The sequence below is a fragment of the Rutilus rutilus genome, assembly GCF_951802725.1.
Source record: "Rutilus rutilus genome assembly, chromosome: 18".
In the NCBI taxonomy this organism is placed as follows: Eukaryota; Metazoa; Chordata; class Actinopteri; order Cypriniformes; family Leuciscidae; genus Rutilus; species Rutilus rutilus.
Window position 1 is genome coordinate 18,414,609 of NC_140231.1, and position 21,668 is coordinate 18,436,276.

Here is a 21,668-nt window from a genome sequence, read left to right on the forward strand (position 1 = left end):
AAGTTTTCTGTAAAAAAATCCATATTCATTCCGGTCCCCGAATGTGTTATTCGCCAACACTTCATGGCCTATGCATACTAGCTTGCTTGATTTACACTAGTTAAGTGCATTTACGCGTTACGTTAAGTGTTTCCCACATGACGTACTGTGTTGTACGTTGCCATGACGTTCACGCGCGCATGAAACTACGATGGTACCTCAATGTTTGTTGTTGGACACAACAAATGTGTCCCCACATTAAGTCCTTGAATTTGAGGGTATTGGACCTGGAAAGTCCTTGAAAGGTCCTTGAATTTGAAGTTAACCAAGGTGTGGGAACCCTAATAGATCTAATCATCTCATGTAATTTTACAGTAAAATACTGTTAATTGTATTATTTTTGGAAGTAAAAAATGTGTGTATCTTCAATATTTTAGTATTTACCAGCTTGCGGAAAGGCTGCTTGTAACTTTGATTCATCATGTGGTTTTCTCTTTACCCCTGTTTTATTGTACCGTATATGGTGAAGGTACAAAACCGATTTTAGTATCAGCGTGGCCTTGATTATTCAGCCGAAAAGGGATTTTTTGAAATGTTTAAGTTTTTTGTGTAAATTATTTTGTAAAAAAAATTCTGTATTGTTCCAGAATTATGCTGGCAACCACAGCTGCCAGTAATCCTCTGTAAATACGACAGGATTTAAAAAAAATTTTTTTTACAGTGCAGGCTCTCTGCCCAGACAACTCTCCTTCTAGCTGTCGCCGCCCCTCTCGCTTTTCTCCCTAGCCCTCGTTTTCCTATCCTCCACCACCATCCTTCAGAAAGCAATCAATTTTGAGCGCACTCTATCTGTGCATCCATCTCTCTCAATCTGTCTGGCTGCGCTATAGATCTGTTAAAATTAGATTCATCATTCACGAGTCCACGTGTTTGCTCACTGTGCGTACTGCGGTGGACGCCTGGTATGGGATGTGAAGCAGGCGGGATGCTGACTTGCTGTAATGAGTCAGGCCTTCCTGACTGAGCTGCCTCCTCTTCTCCTTGTGGCATGGCGCCCAACTTCGATCAACTTTCTCCTTCAAATCCAAAATATCCACTCTTCCACACCAATCATATCTGCCCAGCCTATCACCCCTCAATTCAGAAGTCAGACAAGACCATAAATAAGGTTTAAAGGAATATTCCAGGTTCAATACCAGTCAAGCTAATTAATCTAAAGCCCAAAGCATACATACGTTTTTTCGTGAACGCTTTAGTGTACGCATACATCCAACCACATAGCCTTTCAAATTATACTCCATTTGATAGCATGCGGAAACACAAAAACTCAACACATACACACTATAAGTTTCATCCTTTTCCAGTGTCTGCTTTGTTTCTCTCCAGAAGTAATGAGCGATCAAATGGATTTGTACTCATTTAAACTAGAGTAGTGTTTATTTCGCAATCTGCCACACACTCATAAATGTGTTATTGCCACCTAGTAGTTTGGCTTTGTTACGTCTCATCTGTTTCTTTTATGACAACGGGTCAGTCAGCGCTGAAAAAGGCAAATGTGCGAGCTGAGAATAAAGAGTGTGCACAGTTAGAATAATCTGGCTATGCGTGTACAGTATATACTTTGCTGATGACAAAATGTATGCCATGCATGGTGCATAAAAACTTTAAGCGAAACATTAACTCAGTTAGAACAAAATCAGTCCAAAGCGAAGTTTGTTTGGAGTTAGTTTGGGGAGTTTGAAATTGCTTGTCATATTCAAACTTTCCAGGAAAAGTTTGCTCCTGCTGGTAAGCTACCAGTTACATAGGTAGGTATGCTCTGAAGCTCTGATGGAAATCTTCTCTGGTTCATTTCTTTTGTTCAGTCCATCGAAGTCTGACGAGTAAAAGCAAGAACACACTGGAGAGCTGCTTTATTTTAGAAAATGAAGTTGTTCTCATTGATATCAACATTGACTTTTTTTTCATGTTTTTTTCAGCTTTAAAGCTGCTTGCAAACATATCAACATATCGTTATTATCAGATGCTTTCTTAACTACTGATTTTTGATGATATATAAAAATAAAAAAAGGTGGGACAAGTTAATTTAAAAATATTTTTTTGTTGTAATTAACATTATGCAACCTCGGAAAAGTGTAGTCTTCTGAACACCAGTCAGCTTTTAACATCCATATGTGGGAGATGACATATGGACATTAGCTGTTCTGTGTGTGTTTTAATTTTGGGTGGACTGGCAAATGTCTGTTGCAAATGAGATAATATGCCAGGTCTCACACTCACAGACCAAGAAAGCACCAACCCATCCATCATCCCACATCATGAGCCCACCAGATAGACGTGTCTGTCCATTGCCTGTACTCTTCCTTTCCACCAACAACAATTTTGTCGGGAAACAACTGCTTAGCCAGTGGCTATTAAAAATGAAAATAGTACTACTACTTTTAGCGTGTTCTCTTGGCATGTTCTCCAGAGTGCAGTGGAATGAACTACTACGGCATACGAAAACCATACTAGGTGCACACAGAGAGTAAAAAGGTGAAGGGCAGGTAAACAGGGAATATCTGTCAGATAGAAGATATATTGCCAGAGAAACCAATTGCTGCTTATATAATGCTAGCCAGTGTAGAGAATCGTAGGCGTCTTCTGCCATTGCTAACACAAATGAGTATGTGTTTGGGAATATATTTAGACACAGATTCTGTTTTTGTCTCAGTTATTTTTATATTTGATAGGATTAATGACCTGATATTAAAAAAAAAAAGTTCCCGGGAATTGCTGGAGCTGCTTTCTTTGAGTGAAAATGAGCCAGAAAAAAATCGTTAATTTTTAAATGAGTATCTGTATTGTTGTAATCCACATTTTCTGGTCAAAATCCACATTTTAGCACAGCAATACAACAATTATTGTAATAAAACATGATTTGGATGAGCTCAAACTCAAAACTCAAGTCACAGAAGTTATGCTGGAAGGCTGCAGATTAATCACTGACTCTTCAGCCGTGAAAAGTTACACACTAAGAGGATTGAATACAGTCAAAATTTTCCCAACAATATAGGATTAGCCAGCCTCTGCCATAGATGCCTGACTATGTTCACAAGCTCATATATTATAGTGCGCCCACCATTGTCAGATTTGCTGTCTTTGCTTGCAAATGAGCACAGTTTTGCTTAATGGAATTTCACAATATTCAGTCAGTGCTTAAACATTATATACTTAGAAATTATATACTTTTAAAATAATGCACTTGAGTGCAAACTGCATGTAATGTTTTCAGACACTTAATTGTATGTTATTAAATTGCACTAAGTTGTACTAAGTTGTGTCCCAAATTGTGTCTGATAGCCTTTATGTCTTTATTAACCCCCCGGAGCTGTGTGGAGCACTTTTATGATGGATAGATGCACTTTTATGGACTTCAAAACAGAAACACCCATTCACTGCCATTATAAAGCTTGGAAGAGCCAGGACATTTTTTAATATAGCTCCGATTGTATTCGTCTGAAAGAAGAATGTCATATACACCTAGGATGACTCGAGGGTGAGTAAATCATGGGCTAATTTTCACTTTTGAGTGAACTATCCCTTTAAGTCGTCCTTGCGATGGAGGTTCGGTTAATTAACTAGTTCCTCCAATGTTTCATCTTCGGACTCACGCTCAGATTGATATAGTAAAATCGACGTCATAGTTCGATACTGTCTTTAGTTTACGGTGTACAACCGCTGAGCTGTAGGAAGCCTCCAGATGGAGCTGAAGTTCAGTTATGGCAATGGGCGTTTTTGAGCAGAGTAGCTCGCTGAAAGGAGGGATTTAGAGAGATTTATTCATCCATGGAGCCGTTCGAGAATCATCGAAAAATGTGGCGATGTGCAATGTTTATTATGAGAAAATGAAACAGTTTTTAGACCTTTGCTGCATGTAAACCTGTTGTGGGAGACCTCCAAAACAAAATTAGGAGACTTTAAAATAGCATAATAGGGGCACTTTAAGTGTACTTAATTGTCTTAAGCCTTGTGCACGTCCCTTGAATTATAATCAATTCTTTTTCACAAGAGTTTTCAGTGTAGTCTATAGACCTTATTCTCCAGAAAAACAAGCGCGCAGCCATCTTTACAATTTTGTGTTTGAACTTCCATTTTTGCAGTATGGAAGTTTTTGTAGAGTTGACTAAAGTTATCATGAGCATTGTAATGTTTGAAGCGGATGTCATAACAAATGTCAGTCGACCAGAAATATTTTAAAACGAGCACTTCATTCATAAATCTGGAAGATTTTACCTTCATGCTGTGGAAATACTGTACAAACCGGAAAACAGCTCAGTACTAAAAATGGGTGGGGCTACATAAGGTCTATAGAATGAGATAACGACTTCACACCAAGCGTAATCTCTCTCCACTTCCCTTTATTGAAAGTCACATCCAGTTATTAAAGGGGTCATGAAATAGAGAATCAAAATGTTCTTGCTATTTAAGCTGCGTTCACACCATGTTGTGTTCACTGTCATTTCAATATGACAACATGTGATGATCAACGCCTAAATGAATCTACAGAGTCATGTGGTACAAGTAGGAGCTCTCCGAAAATTCCCAGCTTATAAATTGTAATCAGGAGCTCTACGAGGACGTGAATTCTCTTTACAAGTTAAAATCTAAAATAAAATAATCTAAAAATCTTAAATCTAAATAATGACTACTGGTTACTCTACAATAAAAACATAGGCAACTTTCAGAAGTCAAAACTAACTCCCAGGTATAAAATATTAATGATTGTTTCTACCCTTTTCAAACGGCCGCATCTGAAATCGTGAGAATCACGATGTCACGATTCTCCTCGACATGCCCCTTAACATGGGTCATCGTTGTATGTAATCAAAGAGGTGTGTTCTGAACAACTCATGTCTGTCCATCAGACACAAGAGCGATACTGCTGTTGAATAAAGATGTCGAGTCAGACCTCGGGTGCATCCGAAAACTTAAAAATACTGCCTTCGGAGGATGCATTCCATGGTCGGAACGCATCAAGCCACGTCTGAATCCAATGTTAGCTTCACTTCTTGTCTCCTGAGATACCTTCATCTGATACATTTTTGAAGGCTGCATAGATGTATCCTTCGCTGCCTTTGATATCCCACAATCCTGTGTGTTCCATTCAGTGACAGTTGAGCTAGAAAAAGAAAGATGGCATCTGAAAGTTGCGGTTACTGGTCAGTTTGTGTGTAACTGTAGGTTTTTGACCAACGTTTTCCACTTCTGATGTCCTTTCTAGCGAGAAATTACTACTGTAGTAATTAAGTATTTGTTTAGTTCTCACCAAAGCTCGCTCTATTTTGCTGTAGATCATTAAACTGTTGAGCTGCCTCAGAAGTCTGTCCGAAATCAGTTTCTTGAGGTGCCTTCGTGCTTAAATGCTGCCTGGAGAGTCATTGCCTGATAGGGCAGTGAGGCAACAAGTCAACTGCCTAAGTTTTTGGATGCAGCCCTTGTTCTGTCAGTGGATGTCAAGAAACTGCACCTGAAGTTTATTTTTAATGATGTGCCTATGCAACTGAAAGATATTTTTCGTTTGTTCTTCACATTCACATCTGACTTTTTTGTTGACTTATTCCCAACATGCTGCTGGTTTTTCAAAACATGTTTTATTGAAAGATACAGCAGTGCCAAGTATTTTGTCCTCGGAGGCAACACGGTTGAGTACATTTATTTATAATTACACTGTGACACAGGACGCAACAAAGCGAACGTTCCAAATCCATTTTTCCTTCATGTCAGAAGTAGCGCAAGCGCTTTGAGTACATCAGAAATATGATGAGTCATCATTTTGCTGTTGGGATTTGTCATGTCATGTCACACCGCATCCAGTGTAGATAGCATAACTGATTATTATGGGTTCTATTGGCTTTTGTCACGTCGTACTATTTGCGTCCGGTGTAGACACGATGTTACAGTGTGTTTGTAATAAACTTCAAACTAGCGTTTAATGCTATTAAGACACCAAGCATATCATTGTTTGAGTGTTGCTAATGAAATCAATATACCCGGACCAGTTATTTCAATTTCAAAAAGTATGTCCAAATTCACGGTACTCATAAAAGAGAATAGGCAAAAAGTACCCGGATGACCTACTACCTCTGTAGATTCTGAAGTGTGCATACAATGGACACTTTACTATCCCATGAGGCAACGGGAGAGGATTTTTGAATGGCAGTGAAGTGTCGTAACTAATCTGACCTACACTGGTAGGTCATGATAATGACAACATGGCAGATGTAGTACGTCCGGATTACATTCATACATTCATACTACACACATTCATACTATTAGAATGTACATTTTTAGCTGTCGTGAAATAATTACTTATTCGAAATAAGTACCTACTCAATAGAGTATGTGATTTCTGAGACAGCCAGAGTGTTTTCCCCAGTTTTTAACTTTTACAAATAGGTGCAGACTTTATACTAACATAATATAACAATCTGAATCTGCATTTCATGACCCTCTAATATGAAAAACTACGAATCAGCTATCTTTGCAAGATACAGTATTAAAGGCTCATGAAACCCTAAAATAATTTTTTGGACGTTAACAGATGTACAGGTTGCACGTCAATGAAAACAACAATAGCACTCATTCAGATATTGGTTTCAGCTGTAAAGGTGAATCGGCAAATGCTTCTATCCTCTCTAATGACAGCTATATAGTTGATTTGAAATTTAGGCTAATAGTAATTCAGAATACAAATAAATGCATCAAAGAATAACAATTACTGTTTCCTGTAAGAACTTCAATGGGTGTCAATGGGTGAATTTATATGTATTCTTACAGTTCTTAAAAAGTAAAAAGTTTACATTCATTAATTGTCTATACAAAATATCTTAACATTTAAGCACTTTGAGTTGAATTGCAGAAAATAAAAGCTTAAATAAGATAAAAAATTCTAATTTGCAGTAAATACCTGAAATCTGATTCTATTTTTTCCCAGATTTAAACCAGCATGTGTCAGTCTGTTGACTTTTGGTTACTTGCCAGCAAAAAAAGAGAGAGGAAATTGTCACAGAAGCTTTAAAACCTCATTAGTGGAATCCAATATTTTGTTTCTGTTTCTGCCTAGCCTGATATTGACTCAGCCTCTAACATCATTACTACACAGTCATTTACACCAGGGGTTCTCAAACCTGAGACTGCAAGTTGGGTGTGTCAGATTAGGAAGACAAAATGTGCAATGCTACGGGTCCTCCAGGACAGGTTTGAGAACCCCTGATTTTCGATTTACACACATGCCTAAAGGAGAAGTGAACGCTGCCTGGGAGAGTCGGGGTGGAAATCAGACCGAATCCTCAGATGAGTTTTTGGAGCTGACTCTTAATCATGTGGCCCCTATCTGGAGGATTGATTAAGCTGTAGCCCTGACAATGCAAGCTCACAAGAGCTGCGGGATATTGAAAAGAGAATCAGATGCGAAACGAGAAATGGGACACGTCTAAGTGATGACATCAAAAATTCAAGAGAATAGTTTTTTACTCAACACATGATAACATTTACATGTTATTTTTCAGAGTAGAGCTTCTCATTCACGAATGTAAAAATATTTTATTCAGACCATTAAGTGTTCAGTTTGATTGTCTTAAACCGTATTTCGTCATTTGACCATGATGCTGCTGAACCATGTGATCACAATATATTGTGAATTATTTTAGCCATTTCGGGAGTGGTTTTGCTGTTTACTATACATTATTAAGCTGATGAGACCTTTTCTCTAGCACATGCTGAGCTTTCTGAAGATCAGGTTTCTCAACCTCACAGCCAGCATTTCACCCTCAAGACACCCTTCACATTAAACACAGTTTTGTGGAATGTGCTAGACTGCATGTTTTAGACTAAACTGACTAGTTGGTGGTTTGCTTGAACCACTAGTCGACTAATCTTTCATAAGGAAATCCTGAATAATTAGGAAGACTTAAGAGTTAATTTGATTTCTTAGGAAACAGTCTTGTGTTTCAGTGGAAGTCTCAAGATGTAAAAAAAAAAGGTTTTTAAAACATTTTAATTTGATACATTGTCTTAAAATGCAACGGTAATAGCGCAAGCCAGCAAAACACACTAAAGATGTTAAGCAACTCAATCTTGTGGCCATTTGTAACTATTTAGCATTTTGGCGAATTGGTGGCAAATTTGTTTGAATTCGTACAATCTCATTCGTATATACAAATTCATACGAAATCTCCACCCCTGAAAATAGTTGTCGGGTGAATGTTTGTGGCCGTTTCTGTGGTGTTTTAAAGGGGATACATTCGAAGACACATCTTCTTCTAGGGTTACTGGTTTTAAACTGTCCAGTAACTAAAGTTCTGCAGTCAACCCTCATGATTCAAACATACACAATTGCCCTTACTATTTGTTTAGGATTCATCATTAAATCTGAATCCGGTTCAGTCTGTTTTGTTGTCTCTTGTGTTTCTCCTCTGCTGTTGAAAAAGAGACCTGCCTGTCAAGAAAAAAAAAAAAAAAAAAAAAACTCAAATTTTGCCCCTGCAGAGAACATTGTATGAACACTATTAATTATATTCTCCATTTCCATCTTTTGAGAGCACTGTGCTAGAGGGCTGAAGGAAACAGCCAATTAAGGGATTTCCTCTCATTGCATTTTAAGTGTTAGGTCTTTAGCATTGTTGTTTTTAATGGGAGGAAAAAGCATCCATTTAGGATTTCTGCAAGTGGAGGCAACATTGTCTGGACTGAGTTCTCATTACAGGTCAAATTAGATTTGCTGAAGTCATTTCTAGGGATGATATGGTATTTTGCTTTGATTTACTTCATGTTTTTAAGGCATGAGAATCTGGATGGCAATGCAAAGTATGGTTTTAGACATTACTGTATACAGCACAGTCATTTTTAATCGGTTTAACTTAAAAAGTAAAAAAAAAGGTTCAGTATTTGGGAATATTAAGCGATATGTGCTGGTCCACCATGAAAAGTGCTGTGTCATTCAGTCTGAAAAGTGCATGAACCTAATGAAGGAAAATAGATTAAATCATTTGTCTGGATTATGTACTTTTTCTGATACTCTTGTGCCACTTGGCCTGTGGTGCCAAAGTTGATTTTCTGGTTCTCATATTTAGATGTACATTACAGCTTCTACAGACCGATAAAATCCTGTGTCTTGCCGCATGTCAAATTATTCTGGAAATATTTGGCACTTTAGTAGAACAGAATGAAAATTGTTAATATGGGATAACAATTTAATTTAAAATGTATTTCTACAGTTAATCACTAGATGGATTGTCAGAAATGAAGGGGTCTCATATAAATGCGACAATGTTGTATCTTTGATGTACTTTACAACTGTAGCTTCCCAAACTATAAGCTACTCATTTGCTGATTTTCAACCAGCTTTGTATTCAAAGTGTATCCAAACTTGATTACCTATATATTACCTGCACCCAGATATCCAAGTTTATTTGACAGCCAAAGTCTGCTGAAAGTCCGCTGTGTGACAGTCTGATCGACAGAGGGGCAGCGCTAAAATAAAAAAGTGCATTATGGCTAAAGGGAACATCACAGCCATTTTCTCTGCTTGCTTATGTTGCCCATGATATTTAAATATAATTGTAATCTAATGATGATATAGATCTATGAGCATGTAGGGATTAAGTTACAGTAGACCTGTAGAACTAAACCTGAAAACTTCAAACCAGAACTATGAAAGTTCATTTGGGGATTATATTCTGTTTTAACTCTTAGACTTCAGATGACCTATTAGGTTGATGTCACATGCACAGGGGTAAATCTCATTCCATTTCCATTATAGTCCTCTCAGTAGACCAAGAGTACTCTGATCCACCCTTAGCCATCTGCCCTTAATACTGGCATTCAGCAGGGGGTAAGAAGCTTGGTTTGGGACCCACATCTATAGCACCCTTTTAAACCTGGAGGCCAGATTGGTCTAACATTTGCATAATAACACACCTGACGTTTCTCACGTTAGAAAGATATGTGAAGGTGTATGTTTTTAAGATAAGTAACTACCAGGTATATGTCTCCTGACATATTTTAACCCAAAATGACCCCAGTCAACCTTTGTAAACTTTAACACTACACAAAATTAATAACTTTTGTATGCATAAACATTGACTAGATTGTTTCTAGTTGGTGAACACTTGATAATCCAGACAGACATCCATGAACAAACATGAAAATAATTTTAAGCTTCAGGTCTCATTATAAACCTTATAAGTATGGCTCATTAATATTATAATCATGATATTATAATATACTGTAACGTGTAATATGGCATCAAAAGTGTGTGTGATGTAAATCTGTGATATTAACTTAGTAAATATTAAGTACCAATCAATCATGTCAAATGATTTTAGCAGCTGTCAGATGTGATATCCACCTTGAAATGTGGGTGAGTAGCTGAGGCAGCTTACCGAGGAGCAATCAGCACGTTCATTAAGGATTCTGCTCACATGAATCGACCGGTTGAAGCCTCAAAGTTATGCACTGCCCCCAGTTCCTCCTTTGCAAATAGAGGTCCATCCACTCTAACATCTTACTCTGCGGCCATTACTTAGGAGTAATTTATAGGTATTTATAGATGCAGGCAGAAGTAGTTTCATCCATCACAAAGCTAACTCCTCAGAGGTGTTTTTTATAAGGTCATAGGAACATTGATAAAGTAATTTGGGGTGAACTGGATTGGAAATTGTGGTGGTTTGGTCATCTTTAATGGAGGCATATACTGTCAACCCTCATATATACATGTAGTTGTGTAGGGGCCCTAGCTGACTATTCCCCCTTACTGGGCCCACATATAATCTGCAACAACAGAACACTGATGAAAATAGTAGGTTTCCACAGCATTCATGTGAAATACCCCATGCACCTTGCAAGGTTTTTTTTCTTTTCTTTATTTTAACTGCAGTTTGGGAGCATTTTTATTTATTTAATGTTTAGGTAAATTGATAATGCTTTGAGATATACTGCCATTCAGAATGTTGCAGTCAGTAAGATTTGTTTGGAATTTTTATTTACACTTAAGTCACAAGGCTGATCTATTTAATATTTTAAAATGTATTCCTGTGATGGCAAACCTAAACTTTCAGTATCATTACTCCAGTCTTCAGTGTCACATGATCCTTCAGAAATCATTCTAATATGCTGATTTGGTGCTCAAGAAACATTTCTGAGTATTATCAATGTTGAAAACAGTTGTGCTGCTTAATATTTTTATGGAAACTGTGATGTTTTTTGTTTTTTGTTTGATTTTTTGATGAATAGACAGTTATTTAATAGAACATATAGAACATAATTGAATAGAAATAGAAATCTTTTATAAATTACTTTACTGTCATTCTTTGATCAATTTAATGCCTACTTGCTGAATATATATATATATAAATAAATAAAAAATCTTACTGACCTCAAGCTGAAGTCATTTAATAGCTTAATGTTAGAAACAGTCCAAAATTAATTTTTCAATTATAAATTTTCTGCTGAAAAGAATGATTCATATAGAATGATTCAGAATTATACATTTTAAGTAAACTATCAGTTCTGCAGAATTTAACAGATTTTCCTTCACAATAACATGACATAATATGTGCCGATTCTGTGTGGTGTGGGTCTCCCCATAGCATCTATTGTATGTGTCAATAAATATAGTTACAGTAAATGGTCATAAAGGAGAAGTAATTTTAGTTCCCTTTCAGTCAGTCACGTTCAACGTTACGTCAGAACGGTAACTGACAAATTGGGATCTCGCCAGATCCTCACCCTCACCTCATACCCTCGTGGGATCTCTCCCTGAGGCCCTGCGGAGAGCACCCTTTGAACCGCTGCAGTCTGTAGAGCTTAAAATCCTGTCTCTTAAGACAGCGCTCCTGACTGCGCTGGCTTCGGTCAAGAGGGTAGGGGACCTGCAGGTGTGTTCAGTCGATGAATCGTGCCTGGAATTCAGACCGGCCAACTCTCACGTGATCCTGAGATCCTGGCCTGGATCAAGTCCAAGGTTTCCACCACTCCTTTTAGAGACCAGGTGGTGAACCTGCAAGCACTGCCCCTGGAGGAGGCAGACCCAGCCCTAGCTTTGCTCTGTCCTGTCCGTTCTTTGCGCCTATACATGGACCAAACGCAGAGCTTTAGAACTTCAGACCAGCTCTTTGTCTGTTATGGAGGCCAGCAGAAGGGGAATGGGTGTCTCTAAGCAGAGGTTGGCCTAATGGATAGTGGATGCCATCGTTTTGGCGTACTAGACACAAGGCAAGCCGTAGACTCTCTACTAGGAGTGTTGCCTTCTCCTGGGCGTTGCCGCATGGCGCCTCGCTGGCAGACATATGTAGAGCTGCGTGCTGGAGATTTTACAACCTCCATGTAGAACCAGTGTCCTCCCGTGTACTCGCTCCAAGTAGCATGTGATCGCTGAGGATCCGCTCGGTGCCTCGCTTGCCGTGCCATTCCCTTCCCAAGGGACTGGATGCATGTGCTTAAATTGCCTGTTGGAGTACCTCCAGCACCCTCGGCACTTGACGTGACGGAGACATCTTACGCCAGGCCTAACACTCATATGCAGTGGTGGAACCTGTGCTAGGCTAGGTGCCCATATGTTGTGATTCCTACGCCAATCCCATATGTTTATTCTTCCACAGTATGGCTCCCCTGTAGGCGAGCCTGTGTCTTTCCCTTGGCAGAGCCCACTCTGCTGTCTCTGCCAGTATTGATATCCACCCTCAACCAGGTTGGATCTACCCCAGAGACCTTCCATATACGTAATTTCCTCATGATACTTCCCTATGGGCAGGATGTGGCCTCTGTAGTGTTCCTTTCCACTTGGAAAAGGCACGCTTTCCCAGTGTTATCTAATAGTTTCATTGAGCGGGTCAGAAGGAACAGCAGTGATCGACTTTCTCTGCGTAAATCTCTGTCCTATCTTCCGCCCCTGCAGGTGCGGGGGATCAGGTGGCTTACATGGAGCGCTGGAAGGGGCAGCAACAGTGGCGCTTTGGTAGGGCTCCCAATTCGTCAGTTACCGTTCTGACGTAACGTCTAGGTTACTTATGTAACCCGCGTTGCCTAAAGGAGGGAACGGATATGTTACGTCCCGCTGCCATAGTTGCTGTACCACCGCTGAGCAGCCGAGGGCGAAATCCTGAAGTGCGATCGCATGGGCTTCCATGTGTATACCCATGCTGCGGGGCGGGGTGCACTATGCAAATCTCGCACGCCAATATCTATTAGCTCATTTAGTTACACTCGAAGATGACTATGCTCCCAGAGAAAGCAGCTCTGCTAGAGGAGACATGAGCTGATCAGGCCTCAGCTTTGGCTGTTTGAAAACAGAGAGAACCTGAACCTCTGAGGGTTTCGTGTGAGTGATCCATGGCAGGGTTGATGTGATCCAGCCGAACTAGGTCAAGTCCTTCCTTTCCATTAGAGTGTCATTAGTTTTCAAAGTCACCATAATATTTTGGTTTTTATCAGCCTTGCCAGAATCGTCTAATGCAGATGAATGGGGAAGCTGCAGTCTATTGTTCGCCAAGGGGAGGTAATGTCATTTAATTTGCGCTGTACAGCTGAGCTCTTTATTATTTTTCCTTGTATTTGCCCATTTGCAGTCTTTACACCTTTTTTTTTCTTTTCTTCCCAAGACATAAACAAAGTGTCTTTTCTTTTTAGCTTTTTGTCTGGTTTTTCTTTCAGACAGTGGGCTCTTCCAGCTGTAATTGCACAGTCAGGATCCATCCTGTTTATTTGCTGTGTTTTTTTGCACTGCAAAGTAGAAATTCTCATCACCACTCATTAAAGTTATGCCACAATCAGACAAGATTGACTCTGACATAGTCAGATATTTGACAGATGATTGATTAATTTTCTTGCGCAAAACAAACTTTTAAAAAAATGTAAAAAAAAATTATTAATAAGATTGAACCGGTGATACGTCTTAGTTAAAAGATTTGTGTTTTACTGGCCCAATTTCTTTCATGTATTGACTTCCTAAACTGAAAGTTCAGGCAGAATTTTTTTTTTATAGCAAATAGCCATTAATTTGTGTATTTTTAAAATTGGCACAATGATGATAAAGACTTACTGTATCATTTCCTGTATATAGATTTTTTCTTTAATTAAGATTGCTCATTTGTCCTGCCATATTGATTCTGGTGGAAATAGTTGGCAATATTATGACCCTTGGGTGTTGATTCAGTGTTTTTAGTGGAAGCACACTGTCCTGAATCAAATCCTTCACAATCTCAGAGCACTTACAGGTTACTTTGACCTACTTTCCTAAGTGGGATTTTCAAAGGAAGTATGGTGCCTCCAGCCTTCCGTTACATTTATAATGTTGAGCAAGATCTGTGAATATCATGATATGCTGTTAGATCGTTAATTTATGCCTAATATATTGATGCTTTCATCAGTATATTCATGCAAATCTTATGCTAAGATGGATGTATCTTTGCAAAACACTGAAAACCAGTTCATCTTCTACCAAGGACATTATCTGCCTTTATTGATTGGATTTTTTAAAATGTATTTATTCTTTTAGGTTATACCTGTGGCAGTCTTGGCTCACTTGGTATCTGAAGCCAAATAACACATGGCCAGAGTAGTAGTAGCTTAATAATAATCATAATAATAATAATAATAATAACAACAACCTCACATTTTTAATAGAAATAGCTTGTAGTACAGAATATCCACAGTATTGTCTTCTGTGTAGATCTACTTATAGCTGAATTGAACTAATTTCCTAATTGATAAACTTTATACAGGTATTGAACTGATCTGAATCAACAACACTAAACTGACTTCACCTGACTTCATCTGAATAATGACACTATTATATTTATTATCTATTTACTAGCTGCTTTACAGTAGAATTGAATTCTGTTTGCATCATTGATCATTATTATCCTGATGTGTATCACCATAGCTGCTTTGAAACAATCTGTCTTGTATAAAGCGTTATGTAAATAAAGGTGACTTGACTTTGACTACATTATGTAAGTTGCTTTTGATAACAACTAGGCTAAATGCTAAATTTATAAATGTTAATGTAACCAAAAGATAAAAAATTATAATATATGAACATTGTTGTTATTTATTTATTTATGAGCAGTATTATTTAAATTTTACATGACCAAAGAAGAAAAAAAATACCATTCACTTAAATCGAAAATAGTGCTTTGATAATGAATAAATATTAATGCAAATTAAGGCAACTTAATTACTATTATAATTTTTATTTATTTATTTTTAAAAGGGCACATGCTTCTGTCTTCTACCAAAAGAAAATCTTGTGAAAAACAAAAACAAATGATGCTTGGATTTTTACCACAGCGAATGCTTGAGTCCTCTCTGTTGTAAATGCACATCATCTTTCTCTCAGGGCTCAAGTGGATTGACTGGCTCAATCCCCTGTGTCTTTCATTGTAAACGGGAGTAAATCTGGAGGGGAGAGTAGAGAGAGCAGCTTGTTAACCGCTTGTTGCTCTCAGCCGTGCAAACAGTGAAGTCATACCTTCCAAGGCTTGTTTTGCTCACCGGTGATGTCACCAGCAGCCAATCAGCAGGCGCTGCTGCAGTGGGTAGTGGGTGCAGCGGGAGTCTTGGGTATACGCACAGGGACGCGCTGGCGGCACTCCGGCTCCCATCATCACATCATTACGGGGCTAGAGAGGAGGAGGGAAAGCAGCAGCTGAGAATATCTAATCACAGTCGTGATTAAGTCATCTGATTCCCCAGCTTTTTATGTGTGATGTGCCTCACAAAGGAAATTACATATTGAATAAATCAGTTTTAGTCCACCTGGGCTTTGATTAAGCCATACTGTTTTATCTGTCATGTTACCTTTTAAGGAAGCCCTCACACTCTTACATGCGTTGATTATACAAGTTTTTCATTGGCCACCATGACCTTAAAGGGATAGTTCACCCAAAAATGAAAATTCTGTCATCATTTACTCACCCTCAAGTTGTTCCAAACCTGTATGAGTTTCTTTGTTCTGCTGAACACAAAGGAAGATATTTGGAAGAATGTTTGTAACCAAACAGATCTCGGTCCCCATTGACTTCCATAGTAGGAAAAAAATATACTATGGTAGTCAATGGGGACCGAGATCTGTTTGGTTACAAACATTCTTCCAAATATCTTCCTTTGTGTTCAGCAGAACAAAGAAACTCATACAGGTTTGGAACAACTTGAGGGTGAGTAAATGATGACAGAATTTTCATTTTTGGGTGAACTATCCCTTTAAGTCAAGGTCAGTTTTGCTCCAGAGGAGAGGAAGGCTTGATGTTTTATCCTGTCTAATGCAAGTTTTTCATCTAGTCATCTATATCTGATTAATCATATTTGATTACCTATTAATTTGCTGCGGGCAAGATTAGCTTGGATGACACGGTTACTGTATCAAAGGTTGATTGCAGTTTCACTACGTCTGTCCGATATGGTTTCATTACTTTAATTGCTTTCTAGAAAATTGTGATTTAATTAAACTCACTCATTTAGACATTTCACTGTTGTTGTAAACAAAATATTCAGCTCTTATGGGCAGGATATTAGTGGGGTTCAAAAATCTGAGACCTCTGGTGAAAATGATTCTGTTTGCATGATTTTTTAGGGTTCCAGACATATTGTAAAGTGAAACATTTAGGAGCTAAATGACTTCTTTTAAAATTACAGATTTGCTGATGATTGCTCAGAAGCATTTTAAAAATAAAGAAATATTTATAAAATATTGTTATTAATATATTTCGTTAAAACTTGAAATATTGTTGTGAATATGTATCTTTAATTACATTCTGTCATATGAACAACTAGTCAGTCAATAACCTGGCAAACCTAAGTACACATCCGAGTTTACAGGTTCCCTATTCTTTTTGTTTTGTAATTTGGACTTAACCGTAATGACAGTCAGGAAGTCAGTTGTGAACTCAGAAACACCTCTGAATGATTCACTTACTGAGTGAATCTGATTCAGACTTCTAACTCACAAACCACTTCAACACTGTATTTTGAATCTTTTTGACTGACTTATTAATAAGAGCCGATTCATAAGAGTCACTTGAATCGGACGTTGTGTTCTCGCTGTGTTTGTTGTTGCGTGGAAACAATACTTGTTCTCACTCTAGCAAGACAAACCTTTCATGACTTGCCAATGTTGAGTAGATTTTAATTGTACATTTACATTTTGAAGTCTAATGATTATGTTATCCAGCATAATTTTAGAATGATACAAAGAGCACCTTATGCTTCAACAAAAACAACAACTGACCATTGTACAAAGCAGCTCATTAGATCAGTGTCACAAATACGATGCACAAATAATGCAGAATCTTAAATATTTCTTATTTCTTTGTTTTACATTTTTCAAATCCTACAAAAACTTGTTTACTTCCAGGTTTAAGTGTGAGACAAAAACAAAACATTCTCATAATGCCATTACTTACTTTTGGAGCCCATTGTAGTTTTTGTCTTAGTAAATAGAGAGAGAATGAGTGTGTATATTGATAGGTAAAATAGTTTCCAGTTTCCGGAGAGACAAAATTGATTTCTGGATAAGGCTAATATATGCTGAATTGAACTTCAGCACATAGCCTGCAGACTTGCTGATCCATGGTTGATCTACTAACCAAAATCTAATTTCAGCTGTTATATGAATCATTGCTCACCCGAGCAGTTTCAGTGTGTGGTTGGTACAGTCCTGTGTGTGATTGCTCATCAAAGTCCATATGTTCTCACAGGTGCCCACGGAGTCAGAGAGGAGCCCCAGTTTGTGACGGCCCGCGCTGGGGAGACCGTGATTCTGGGATGTGACGTGGCCCACCCACTCAATGGCCAGCCCTACGTGGTGGAATGGTTCAAGTTTGGAGTTCCCATCCCCTTCTTCATCAACTTCCGCTTCTACCCTCCCCATGTGGACCCCGAGTACGCCGGTGAGCCCTGATTACTTCTGTCTCACTGCATAACATCATTCACACAAATATAGCCATTGCTTTATCATTTGTTATAACTAATAAAGCTTTTAATTAATTCATTATATGATTATTGCGTTTAATAAAGGAAATTCACACATTTTACTTGAGTTTCAGACATATTCTTTCTATTAGACAGTGTTTTGCATTCATAGTGCCATTTATATTTCATGCACTGAAATGCATTAAAATGCATTGAAACAATTTGGTCTTGTTTTTGAGATAAATACTGTTGAAATTTCTCTTTCCCTTTCCAATTATTACACTTCTAAACTTCTTGTTTTTTTCTCATGTGGCTCTGATTTGTCACATGAAATTAGTCAACAGTAATTGCCTGTTTGATTTGAGATCAATATCTGCAGTCTTCATCAGATAAAACCATCTCCATTAATATATTCAAATAATGCACAGACTGTGTCATCACAACAACTGTGATTCTCCCAAAATTACCCTTATGTGAATCCTGTTTTAAAGATGGAAGGTTGCCTTTCCACATCTAAATCTCTTTATAATAACCGTATTTGTGGATATTGCAGGTAGGGATGTACCCATTTGAAATCAAATGCTGAAAAAAAAAAAAAATATATATAAACTATGAACTATAGAAACTATGTCGATATTGATTCATTTTGCTCTTAGGTCTCAGTTTTTGAATTATGCTAAATTGATACAATGAAATTACACCTCTACAAGCCACAGGAGGTACAAGAGCGATTTGTATTGCATTCAGTCATTTCGACTGAACATTACTGGGTTGGATCTGTTAGTTGGATGCAGACTGGGAAATTTAATTTATCACCCACCAGACACAGTGTTTGGTGAAGGCCCAATTCTATTAACTACTATCACTGTTACTATGACAAAAGATACCCTGCTTTTTTGCCAACCATTTTAACTTTTTTAATTCAATTGTATAAAAGAACATTTTTTATTTTGGATCCTGGTTGGATGTAATAAACAGGTCCATATAAGTCAGGTACAATTTAATTTTGACAAGTTTTAATTTGGTCATAATCTGCCAGTAAATGATAAAAAAAATTCATATACAGGGTATCGCAGCAGGTCGTTCAGCCATTTGTTTGACCCACTGAAATGGAGACACTCACTGTTGGCTCTGAAATCAGCCCAGTCCAGACCTCAGCACATTATTTAATCTCATTCATAGGGGCTGAAAGCTTTATCACAGGGCAAGAGCCAGCCGTGTCAACAGATTATGAATCGAGACATACGGGCTGGTTTGAAGAAAGCTCTTATCTTTTGCTCCAATGGATCTGGCGGTCCAGATCATTGGACAGGTGGAAGAGGTGCTGATCTCTAGAGCAAAGCATCAGCCGAACAGATGAAAGAGGTTTTGTGCTGGGGTTGGGGTAGAGTGAGGCAGATCAAATAGGATCTTTTTTTTCCTAATTGAGATTGAAAATTACATCATTGATAAGAAGTTGAAACAGAAAGGGCATAATTTAAGAGCATGTCAGATTTATAAAAGCAAAGAAACTGTGATAGTTTATCAGACGTGGCTTGGGGCAGGATATGCATTTTTAATGGCTCTCACTCACGGTGAACGGTAATGAGATGGGAATTGTTTTACTTTTTCTCATCCTGAATCCTTAGCTGAATTCCCAGCAGTGATTTTTAACACATTGTGCAGTATTTTTTAAACAGATTAAGATAAAAAAAAAAAAAAAATCTCATTGGCTGTTGCTCTGCTGGTGCTGGAACCCTGGGATGTGTGTGATTTTATTATTTGAAGTTTTTGACTCAATCACCAATCTTGGTTAATAAAGCATCTATTTCCCCCTACTTTTACATTTGGATTATCTTTGGCATCATCTAACATTCACTCAGTTAATCTTTAAAAAATAAAGATGTATATGTATATATAATATGAATGATAAATTGTATAATTTGCATAATTAATTGTATTATGAATGGTAAATTAAATTACATTTTTTGTATGATTTATTTATTGAATTTTATAACAACAGAGAGACAAACAAGCAATGAAATAAACAAAAAAACAGCAATATAAAATATAAGAAAATCTGGTCATGCGCACAGTAAATAAATACTGTGTGCTACTATCAAGACAAAGACTTCATCCAAAAACGATTTAAAATTTAAATGAAATAGTTTTTTATTTTATTGCATCTTTTATCAATGTTCCATTGAGCAGGATCCATAATTGTGGCATACAGTATATGGCCTGTGTGCTTCTGTGACCTGTATATAAATGAGGTTTCACATGTGGTCTTATTCAGCAGCATATTTCCTCTGATCTCTGGCCTCATAGTGGGCACCGCATCCTCCAGACTAATGACTCAGCTCAGCACATCCACAGTAGCTCTGTGTCTTAATGCGTGAGAGACCCGGGCACAACTCTCCCAGCTGTAATGGTAACTGGTGTGCATCCAGCATAGCTCAGCCATAGATATCCGATATCCACCACAAAAAGCCTGCTTGTCACCAAATGACTCCATATGAATCCCATGTAATGGGCCTTTGTCTAAGCATGGGATTGAGAGATGATAAAGAGGCCACATATTATTCATTAATGCTAAATACAGATGAAATAGCAATTCTTTAAAAGTTTTAGTCTCGCTTATTCAGGAACTGCACAACAAAAAGAAAGAAAAAAATAGGCCTGCAGTGCTGGAAGTCATGTGAGTTACTGCTTTACTGCATAAAAAAAAAAAAAAATGTTTTGTTACTTGCATTGGTGTTATTGTCCTTTTGAGTAATGCATCAGGAGATGCTAAAGGGATAGTTCCCCCAAAAATGAAAATTTTGTCATAATTTTAGTTATTTTTGTATTATTTATATACTATTAATATACTATGCGCTATTAATTTAATTTAATATATTTTGGTATTTACATACTATTAATATACTATACTATACTATATTATTAATATTTATTAATTTAATAATATTTAGAATGAGCTTATTATTATTTTATTTTATTATTTATGTATTATATAGTTTTCATTAAAATTTTAGTTTAGGTCCTAGTCTCTTTGTTAGGTTAAAAAATGTCTTGTTGTATTTTTATTTAATTTTATTTTAGCTTTATTTCAATTAACAAATTAATACAAATGTAACCGTTTTAGTTGTAATGACAATAATACAACTCTTGTACTCACTCTCATGTCATTCCAAACCTGTATTAATCTTCTATGGAACACAAAAGTGATTTTTTTTTTTGTCCATACAGTGAAAGTCAAACATGCATGTGTCCGATTCTTCATAACTCTTTAACATAAAAAATAAATAAAATAAATATATATATATATATATATATGTATATATATATATATATATGTATATGTATATGTATATGTATTTATATATTGTGTTTCACATACAGGTTTGAACTAGACCTTCAACTTAATGAGGGAGAGAGAAAGAAAATGTAAATGAAAATGAGGGAAAATGTACTTCCGTACTGTACTGACCTCCACTTTGTCACTTCCTGAGGACTATCTTTAACCTACATCATGTGCCAGCGTTGTTTCTCTTGCTCTCATCAACACTCTCTTACAGCTGTAAAAGTAGGCCAGGCGTTTGACCGCTCTCGTTTCGCTTCTGGTTCTCCTTCAGTGTTATTGATCTGCAGGGCCTTACAGAAATTGCTGTGTGTAAGATATATTTTTGAAGTTTTTTTTTGTGCGACCTTGGTTTGGTTAGAGATGAGATCACTGGACACAATTGTGTACAATTTCCAGT

General features: G+C 37.3%; 1 protein-coding gene across 1 annotated transcript in view; it reads left to right on the forward strand.

The window, feature by feature from the left end:
* The window catches only part of igsf9bb (immunoglobulin superfamily, member 9Bb), a 119,944-nt gene that overhangs the window by 10,908 nt on the left and 87,368 nt on the right, over positions 1–21,668 (forward strand). Inside the window, exon 2 of the mRNA XM_084388116.1 lies at positions 17,715–17,906. Within this exon, the coding sequence (XP_084244242.1) occupies positions 17,715–17,906 (192 nt within the window). The remainder of the gene's footprint in view (positions 1–17,714; positions 17,907–21,668) is intronic.